The sequence below is a fragment of the Aptenodytes forsteri genome, unplaced genomic scaffold, assembly GCF_000699145.1.
Source record: "Aptenodytes forsteri isolate BGI_AS27 unplaced genomic scaffold, ASM69914v1 Scaffold107, whole genome shotgun sequence".
NCBI lineage: Eukaryota > Metazoa > Chordata > Aves > Sphenisciformes > Spheniscidae > Aptenodytes > Aptenodytes forsteri.
In genome coordinates this window covers 950,476-961,223 of record NW_008794118.1, presented here as the reverse complement: position 1 = coordinate 961,223, position 10,748 = coordinate 950,476, and the positions used below count along the sequence as shown (strand labels likewise).

The following is a 10,748-nucleotide window of genomic DNA, read 5'->3' as shown; positions in this document are numbered from 1 at the left end:
ACCCCGGCCCCATGGAGGCAGCAGACTTCCCTGTGGGACGGGTCCGGTCGGCACATAGGGCCCTCTGTTCCCCTCAGAAGGGAATTGCCTATGACAATTACCCTCCTTTTTTTCTTAGCAGCAGCAGTCATAATGCGTGGGGCTGACTGCCTCACCCTAGGCGACCCCCTGGATGGACCTTCGTCTAGCAGCCATCTAAATGTCTGCTATGAGGAAACCCTGCCGTCGGGCTATATGCAAAAGTTAAAAGAAAGTTTGTACTGGAACCCTGCTTTGAAGGAAATATGAAATGATATCTGTCCTCCATTATACCCAAGTTAAATGTCATCAAAGACGTCAGCTCTGTCAGCAATAAACCAATGCAAAATTTCGAGAGTGAAACCTGATACCTGCCAGGGCACAGCATCTTTGTTTTACAAACCCATCCTTGCCATGAGCTAATTTTGTCCACTTTCAGTCTGGTGCTACCCATCACATCTAATGAACCAAAAGGAGTGTTATTCCATTTTTAGCATCATGTGGATTAAACAAAGCCTCCTTAGCAAGGAGGCTCCCATTACTGAATTTGTTCTCTGAGCAAAACCACAGCTGAGTTGCGAGGTGCCCTTCTCTTGGCCAGAGATATCAACTTGTGAGTCATCAGCTTGAGGTGGAGAATAGAAAAATAAGAAAGTCAATCTGAGAGCCTTTGTGCGGGCAAAGCTCTTATTTGCTGTGGTGTTCAAATAGGCACTGCAAGACCTGCCCTTCCATTTTAATGTTGCCCTAGTACACCTGGTCTTAAGGCTATGACCTATGACTGAACTCCTTGAGTAATGACATTTTCGCCAAGGAACAGAAACATCTGATCTGCAGCAGTAACAATGAAATTCATCAAGAATTTTATATGCCTATATGCGGAAAAAAATTCCAATCAAAGATTAAAAAAATCCCCCTCCCAAATACAGCCTGGCAGTGAACAAGGGCTGAGCCACGCGAATACACCTTGTGCTTGCCACCCCACCAGCCTGCTGGTACGTGACCATGGAGATGCAGCCGTTCCTGCCTGCATCCAGTCCCACTGCTGGGAACCGATGACGATGTGCCGAGAACCTGTGAGAAGAGTCACGTGTGCTTCCAGCCTATGTGCCGAGACCTCCTGAAAGATGCTGCTGGGGAAGATGGTCACATCCTAATGAGCTTATCTGCTAACGTTTAGTTTGGCCCCTCTTCTACTGTATTTGCTGTATCATGAACATATATATGTATAAATACGTATTTTTCCCTCTTTAAAAGCCTCTCTCCCTGTTATCCATGATAATGTGGAGAGTTAGAGGGCTTTTTCCTTTTAAAGCGATTATGATTATGTGCAACCTTTGCTCCCGAGTCATTTGCACAGAAAGCACAGACAAGCCCCCCTGCTGCGAGGTGACAGCTCTGTCTGGCTCTGCGGGGCTTTGGTATTCATAGCTCCACGAGGTCATCGCTGGAAAAAACCTTGACGGTGATGTGACCTGGCATCTCGGCTGCTTCTCGCCTGCCTCTCCCTCGGAGCTGCAGAGTCTGCTGTTCTCTGGGGTCACTGGGTGAAGCTGCCAGCACTGCCTGTCCGAGGAACTGGTCACACAGGATGTTGCTGTTCCAGACCTAGAGACAAGGGAACAGAAATAAAGCCAGCTGAAGCAGTGCTTCTCTCACACTCCACCTGAAAGGGTTGTGCTGGAGGAGGGTCACCCCCATTAACCCCTTGAAAAAGCAGTGAGGAGGGGGCGTACATCTAAATTTAGCTAATTGCCTAGAAAGCATGTGGGAGATTCTGGATTTGCATGCTCATTTACATACACTATGCAAATAAGGAGCTAAATGCAGCTTTTTGCTTTCTAGGTCACAGCCTGCCTAGAAGAGGAATAAAAATTGCCTGTTTGAGCTCATCAGCAGTAAAAACCTACATGCAATCAGCCAGTCTGTGCCACTCTGCCTGCTTGTGCTCACCTCTGCAACGTCTTCAGTGCTTTTCCTCTGACTGTGTTAGAGCCAGGTCCACACCGCTAGAGCAAGGGACAGCAGTAGTTTTGGAGTCCTTGGACACGTCCTTTATCACTACTCAGGGTGGGGTTGGGCATATAGCAAGCAGCAACTGAAATGGTGTTAATAGTGGGTTTTGCTGCCAATCTCACATGCCAGTCTTTGTTTGGTCTGTGAAGTTCATTAGCATCTAACGTTCAGTTATCCTGGCAAAGTCAAAGTGTTTGAGCTGCATACTGTAGAGAGATGGGGTGAGGTCCCACGTGTAAATCAGATCTTTTCTAAGGATTAGGCAATCCTACACATGCCAAGAACACAGACCATGTGCCATCAGCTATTGTATCAGTTCCCTCTAATCCATAACTACAGTCTGTGGTTTGGGGAATAACACCGCTATCATCCTCTCCTGGCAAAGTCAAAGTGTTTGAGCTGCATACTGTAGAGAGATGGGGTGAGGTCCCACGTGTAAATCAGATCTTTTCTAAGGATTAGGCAATCGTCCATCTTCCACGTGCCCAGACCATGTGCCATGTGCTATTGTCTCTTTTCCCTCTAATCCATAACTACAGTCTGTGGTTTGGGGGATAACACCGCTATCATCCTCCTTCTAGTTATAATATTTGTAGAATATACCTGTTAGTTCAGAGGAGTACTGTGGCACAGGAGTACTATGCACCAGTACTGCATTAGGCAGTGAAAAGTCAGAAATGTATCTCTTCTTGCAACACAGTGCTATAAAGCTATTTCAATTTCTGGCACTTATATGCCACAGTGAATTGATTCACAGATTCATTGTAAGATCTCCCTCTGCTGATGAAGAAGACATAGTCCTTAATATGTGTCTAATACTAAACAACTGTGTGTATCAAACTGAAATGCCATTCCACCCTCCCAAAGTTTTCCTGGACTGCCTCATCTAAATACCAAGCTCTGTTTCTCCAGCTAGTGCTGAGCTAAACAGTGTGGTCTAGTTCCCACAGGACTAGAATTGAAGGTAACAAACTTCTAAAAAGCCTTAGCTTTGGTTTTATTGCAAACACTGACTCTGGACAACACTTGGCTTTTCTTTGTCTCTGTTTCATCAGATGCCAAATGAGGCAAAAGGTAATTCTGTAAATTCCTTCAAAGCCTTGGAATGAAATACGCCTTCTAATCCCTAAGTGTCATCAGTTGCTGTTTTATGGAAGAGACCTAGACTAGAGAATCAGTAGAACAGCTGAATAGCTCCAGGCTGTTCAGGGGGAGCAGAGGTTCTCACACTTCTATCCTGGGTATCAGTCACATGGAGGAAGAGTTAGCACATGCCAAGCTCAGCGATGCTGTCGTGCTCCCCTACCCGCCTTGAGCAGCCCACCCTGCGTGGCTTATCTCACCTGGACGATGATAGGACTGTCGATGTTCTTTCTGTAGAAAACCACTTGTGTGTCGAAGATGGCATTGGTCGTATCGTGTTGCACAGGGGAGCGCATGTTTTGGTTCTCACACTTGATAAGCACATAGGGATCTGCTCCTAAAACACAATCAGCAGCACAGTTCTTAGGACACAGAATGGGAGCTGAGACCTGCCCAGAAACCCAGCAGAAGCAATCCCCTCCTGTGCCTGGCAGCACCACTGCTACTGAGCGCAGGAACAGGGCACCAGAGCACGTCACATCCGCTGCTAGCTGCCCATCACCAGCAGAGGTGAAATACCTCATTCTGGTAACAACTGGATGCTCAGAGCTGGAAACGAAGCACCATTTGCTGTGAAACCAGCTCACTCCTAGACTGGGACTGTGATCTCTCCACATTCCCTTCCTGTGCATCCTCCTGGCTCATCTAACAGAAAGTCTTCAAAGTGACACTCTAAGCTCCCCAACACTGCTCTATATGTGAGAGCCAAAATGCATCTGTGCATATGCAGTCTGATATGTAGTTCTGGGCGCCTGGGCCAAAATGGAAGGTAAAGCCTGTTCATCATCCACAATTCCTATGGAGGGCAAGGACGGGAACCGCACAGAACTGCTTTTAGATCACTGAATGCACATCTCAGTGCCCACCTTTAGACTGCCTAGCTTGAAAGTGCTGTCTACTGTATTCTGATATGAGTATTAGTGTCAGGAGGTAGTTTTCAAGAAGCAGTTTCTCTTCCAGAAAGTAAAATATTGTCAAAATGCAAAAACATTTTGTAGGAGTGCACTGGTTTCAACCAAGTTTTCTGTAGGAAACTGTCAAAGCAAATCCTCCCCAGTTTCTCATTTCATTCCCATGAACCTGAGACAATTTCTTTGGTTCTATCATTTGCATCAATGTAATTTTAAAGTTTATGTTATCACAACATGTTTGTATCTGCTATAGGTCCTAGTTACTGTTTTAAATTACACTTTAATCATACATAACCCACTGAGATTATTCAACATTCTAGAAATGCTTTGTTGTTTTTACACTGAACATTTTTACTTTGTTATAAATGTTGATCTATTCTTTCCGTTCCAATAGGGAGCAAGAACCGATTTAGAAACACCTGTCTTTATCCTCAAATAGAACGGACCGTTCCACTTTCTAATTAACTTTTAATTAAACACAGGCACTACCTTTTTTTTGTATTTCAACACAACTATTTCTGTCCATTCGTATTGTTAATGACAGCATATCTGTTTTTCCACACCTTGCTACTTTTTAGATATGGATTTTAAATAAACCCACTGAATGTGTGTAAGTCAGGCTCGTAATCATTTCTTACACACATTTTGTCAACATCTACTTGAAAATGCCACCACTGGAATGACAGCCATAAGGCAGCACAATTTTAAGGCAGCTTTCGTTTTTTAACAATTCATACCCGGGATGATTTTCCTCAAACACGTCACTCATTTATAAGAACGGATACCAACATCTCACGCAAACAAACTACGTAACAGCTACATCCAAAACAGAAGGAGCTACTTCCACTTACGAGAAAGAAACAGATTTTTCCGTATGCTGCGCTATGATTACACCTGGCCAGACATGCGACAGGCCTGTTACCCTGACAACATCTCCCACTTTCTATAGCAGGTAGCGGCGTATTGGCTTTTCTGATAGGCAATTACTTTCTGTGTCACTGAATGTGTGGATTTAGCTCTGGGGCATGGGGCGGCACCACGCTGTGTAATCAGTGATGGAAAAGCTCCCCCCTTTGCAAAGAGATTTGGAAAATGGATCTGAATCAAATGGGTACTTTGGCGGAAGGCAAAGAGCAAAGCAACATCTGATCATCAACAGTAATTAAGAGATAAAAGGCATAAGAAGGGGTGGGGAAAGGACACAGCTTAAAGAGGTAACAGGCATAGCTGCTGGAAGAGGGAGCTGTTAATGAAGGGACTTGCTAAGTGAAAGGAAAAGGAAAGCTGACATTTGAAAGAAACAGATTCAAATTCTCAGAAAGAGCTAGGAAAAAAGAGAGAGGTAGAAGAGGAACATGAAAGGTACCTGCACAGCATGACCTCATGATGGCATTGCTGTGTGGTCAGAAATTTTTTTACGCTGAGGGTGGTGAAGCACTGGACCAGGTTGCCCAGAGAGGTGGCGGATGCCCCATCCCTGGAAACATTCCAGGTCAGGTTGGACGGGGCTCTGAGCAACCTGATCTAGTTGAAGATGTCCCTGCCCACGGCAAGGGGGGTTGGACTAGATGACCTTTAGGAGGTCCCTTCCAACCCAACTATTCTATGATTCTGTGACTGGCTCTAATTCCAGAACAAGAGAAAGAAATGGGAGAGCGGCATATGTGGGATGAGACAAGGGACATTCTCAGCTACAGTTGGCCCAGTTCTTTGCAGCTCTGGGCCTGGTTTATTTACAGTACAAAGACAATGCAGAAAGGGCTATGAACGTGGAAAAGCAACATCCTAGTATTCACCATGAGCTGGGATTGAAAACAACTGGAGCTGCTACTCTGGCAACTGCTCTGGAAGGAAGACTGGGTTCAGTTCTCAGGCACACATATGAGTCAAGCTATGCCTTGAACACCATACTGTGTATAAACAACTGTTTCATCTCAGTCCTACGGCCATGCTGTTGTATTGGGAAGTTGTACGAAAGAACAGCGCAAAGGAAAAAGTTGAAAACTGTAAAAGCCAGAAACACTTGAACAGTAATGACATTTCCAAAGCTTAAAGAAATCTACGCACAGTAGTCTAAGGCTAACTTTTTTTTTTCTGAGAATTGGATCGAGGATCTAACATCCACATCCTTTAGCACCATACCAAACACAGAAGGCTTTCTAGAAATTGTTCTTGAGAAAAAGTTTTCAGAGACATTCCCTCTCTTCTCCGGCTAGACCATTCTTCCTGGTATACGGAGAGCTATGACACTCAGTCACTGGAAAAAGGCATGGGCCAAACAGAGCAGACACAGTGCTGAGACACAAGCACTGCCTTGGGAATTAGAACAGGCTGTTTTGCCTTTTGCAGTTGAGTCTTTGCTCATGTGATACCTCTTAGCTTCTCCTGCAATAAAGATAATAAAAGGGAGTCTTTCCACTGGCATCAATAAATCCTCCTCCCCCCACCTCTGCTCCATTTTCTCTCTGCTTCCCTTCTCATGCTTTGACTGGATATTTACCAGCTGCTTTTTGCCTTCTCCTTCCTTCTATTTCTCAAACTGCTCCCAAGGCAACTGCCGTTAAAGGTACCAGATACTCTGCTTACCACGTATGCCACATACCGGGGATCACAATACCTAGTTTAGAAAAGAAGTGGTGAAAGGCAATTAAACATGCAAATTCAACATGGAATTTCAGTAGGAAGACTTAAAAATGCAAAAGGTGATTTGTTCTCAAAGATAAGCTCTTGGGAAAAGAGTGTGGCAGACAGTAGCGAGAGCAATTTTTAAGACAGACTTGGGAACGAGAGACAGAAAATCTCCAAGCACACAGTGCTTCCTCAGCTTCTTGCAAACCTGCCACTGCACTTGGCTCACAGATAGTTGGATCAGCTTCAGAACAAGCTAACTTGGAGAGAGGTAATTCCAAGAGAAGCAGCCTATATGCATTCAGAATTGAGTCTGGGCAGCTAGATTCATCCCCTATTCTTGACAACAGCAAATCATCCATTATTTTTTCCAGACAGGACAATAGATCAAAGACAGCAGCAAGGAGGAGCTTTCCAATAAATATTTAAAATAGAGATTAAACAACCTTCCTCTGGCCAGGAGCAGGGTTCTGATGACAACCAGCTCATGAACCAGGCTGGGTGTGCACTTGCTATGCAATCTTCATTCTCTTCCAATTTTAAGTAGTTGCTCAGAAATTTGTGCTAAGCACAACTCTCAGATGACAGTGATGGGCTTATGTGGGGAACAGTGCATTCAAGTCTAAAATCCCTCTATCCAAGTTATATCAAAAAAAAAGGTATCTCTGTTCAGGCTGCTCTTACTTTCTGCAACTGCATACCCCAGTGTCAGAGTATAGAGACATCCTGATGTTTTCAGGACAGTTTGTCCCAGAGATATAATGCCGTGTCTCCGTTCTCAGAAGCTTCAGAATGAATCATAACCTCCTCCTTTATCATCATGTTTTGTCTTCTCTCTATGCTAAGGGATGATAGTGACAAACCAGGCAGGCAGCTGGACAAGGGGGAATACAGCTGACAAATGACAGAGACTGAGCATAAGAAAAGCAGCAGCAGCTTGAGAGCTGAGATGCTGCAGATCAGAAGGTGAAGGAGAAGTCAGGAAACCCTGGTGAAATGCAGTGGGGCTAATCAGATGCAGCAGCTCACATAGCAGAAAGTTGCCATCAACCTTCGCACCAGAAAATAAGTAACCTTTGTGTGAGGTTCTCTTAGCAGCAGGCAAACACAACCACTTAATCTACCTATCTTCTACTTGAATAAACATAGTGACCGTGCCTAACCTGAAAGGAAACCTCTACTTGTCACTCCCAATGACAATAGCTGTGTGGCCTCTTCCCTCATCTCACAGCATCGATTAGACAGGAAGCTGCTGTTGAGTTTTAAGTCTAGTTCACATCAGGGAACGCTGCAGGAGCGGCAGGTAAAGTTGGTATTTCGGTAACTGCCCATGTGATTTTGAGGTCTAAACTCACTTCAGAGAAAGCTGGTCTTTTTCAAATGCCTGTCTGCTCTTTCTCCTTGAGATAAGCATGGGAGAGGGTCCAGACGTGGATTCAGAGAAGCCAGAGAGGAGACGAGAGATGACAAGGAGTTGTATTCTTTTTTGGCAGTATTAGGAAGCAATCTTAGAATATGGGATACTTAATGTCCCTGGACACACTACTTTCTAGTGTAAATTTACAATCCAGCCAGACAATGTGCTTCAGGGAATTTCTATAGCCACTCTTTTAATCTACCAAAAAAACCCCCAAATGTGAGAAACGTACCATACCCAGCTTTCTGTGTTACCAAAAATGGGCTCTAGTATCAATCGGGAGCTTTGCCAAATTTCCCAGCAAGGTGCCCTTAGAAGGCAGAGTGCCAGTTATGGACATTATCCTTGTCATTGCACAGCTTGATTTTATTGTGTAGCACAAATGTCAGCAGTGCACATTTGGCTTCATGGTTTTTTTATTTATACACTCTCTCTACTTCATTTGTCTGAAGCTGCTATAAGATGTGGCATTCTGCAAGACAATCTATGAATGTACTCTGTGAGTTGGAGATATAGGAAATAAAAGGCTAATAAAGACTCAAACAGGGATTTCACAGCAGAATTCAAGATAATGGGGAAGCTACTGAAGTGAAGTCACTCAGCTCTCCTTCAGTGCCCCCTGAATGGATGAGGTTTGGAACTACAGGCTGAAAAGAGACAAAGGCTTTTGCTGGAAGCTTTATGTTGATACAAAAGGAAAATATTTTAACTTTTTTGGTGAAGTTTATTCAAAGTCAAACAGTAAGATTCATTTAGGTTTTGTGTTCAAAACCCCTTATGTTTTTGATGAATTTAAAAATGGCATGTTGTTTCACACAGGGAAATGGAAACACTTCAGAAAAAAATTGACAATGATAGATTGATTTTTTTCCAGCCACTTGATGAACTCAATATTAATTCACAACTAGTATCACTTGACCCAATTCTGCATTTTTTCAGCAGATAAAATAATCAAGCAGAATTTTTGCTTAGGTTTAAACAGAAAATCTGTGAGTCCATTTCCTATAGACAGTTCTTCCCACAATAGGTTACCTTTTCAGTTCTGTTAGGGTAACCATCAGCCCAACACTGGATGCTGAAATCAAAGTGGAAGAAGATGCTTCAACTCAACCTGACCACGTGTGGTAGTACTGGGTCCTAAAGGTATTTGGGCTATGCTGTAGTTAGAGTATCTATTACACATCGGTTGTAAGTCCTATTTGTATATTCCTGAGGGTCTGTGTCACAATGCACCAAATCCCACAACGCTCTCTGAGCCAAAGCCTGGTCTTTGGCAGCTGCAGGCAATTGTTTTTAATGATCTTATCAAGACTGTAATTGTGCTAAGGATTGTGAAATGCTAAGGGTGGAGAATTGGCTTTTATTGCTTTACCGCAGGGAATGTTAGAGAAAAATGTTTAAGGAATTTTAAAAGCAAAAAACCCCAGCCTTAAAAACGAAAACATCCTTCACAGGGCAAGAACAAGAACATACTGCCTCTTTTCAATGCACTGCTCTGCTATTCTTGTCACATATAGCCCCTTCAGTCTCACCCATCCATCCTGCCTTGCTGAGAACGTGGAGCCATACCGCTTGTTTGACTGAGGTGTTTGCAGCTCCTGTTTCTCAAGAAAGGTACCAAGAGAAATGAACTGAATCAATTTTCTATATCTCTTCCCTCCAACATTCCTGAAGAGACAACCAGAGTTAACAGAAAGTGGCTTTCACAGTGAAAAGTACATTCAGTCACCACTCAGTGGGTACCAGGAATAACTATGAAAAGGGGACTGGAATAAAATTGTAGCCAGCTGGTGGGAGAAATTTTACAGCTGCTTTGTGAGGCTTAAGATGAAGTACCACAGGCCTAAGTCTAATACCTTCTCTACCACAAGAAGTTAATGCAACTGAGCTCCGCATCTTAAGCTGAAGGGAGCTGAAGAGTTATCTGCAGCAACCACAGCAGACGTTTCAGGAACCTCTTCAGTTTCCTGTTCCAATTTCACTGTAGTATCTCTACTCCTTTGCTTTCTCCCTACCGACCACTCAGTGTTGGATGTGTCTACCTTTTTCTATTGAACTGGTCATGGAAAATGAAGGCCAACAGATGGAGAGTAGGAGTAGAAAGTGAGGAAGCAAATGACAACTGGACAAGTCTCCTAATTAACTGTCAACATCAGGTGCCAGAAAGACATTTTAGTGTCCTTCAGGACACTTCCTTTGACCTGTAGATCATAGAATCATTTAGGTTGGAAAAGACCTTTAAGATCATCACGTCCAACCGTTAACCTAGCACTGCCAAGTCCACCCCTAAACCATGTCCCTAAGCACCGCATCTACACGGCTTTTAAATACCTCCAGGGATGGGGACTCCACCACGTCCCTGGGCAGCCTGTTCCAATGCTTGACAACCCTTTCGGTGAAGAAATTTTTCCTAATATCCAATCTAAACCTCCCCTGGCACAACTTGAGGCCATTTCCTCTTGTCCTATCGCTTGATACTTGGGAGAAGAGACCCACACCCACCTCGCTACAACCTCCTTTCAGGGAGTTGTAGAGAGCGATGAGGTCTCCCCTGAGCCTCCTTTTCTCCAGGCTAAACAACCCCAGTTCCCTCAGCCACTCCTCATCAGACTTGT

General features: G+C 44.0%; 1 protein-coding gene across 1 annotated transcript in view; it reads right to left on the bottom strand.

Moving 5' to 3' along the window:
* Positions 1 to 118: 118 nt before the first annotated feature.
* CAPN6 (calpain 6) overlaps positions 119 to 10,748 on the bottom strand; it is a 72,500-nt gene continuing 61,870 nt past the window's right edge. Inside the window, exons 13-14 of the mRNA XM_009276542.2 lie at positions 3,378 to 3,514; positions 119 to 1,626 (exon numbers count right to left, since the gene is read on the bottom strand). Coding sequence (XP_009274817.1) covers positions 1,444 to 1,626; positions 3,378 to 3,514 — 320 coding nt within the window. The 3' untranslated portion in view covers positions 119 to 1,443. The remainder of the gene's footprint in view (positions 1,627 to 3,377; positions 3,515 to 10,748) is intronic.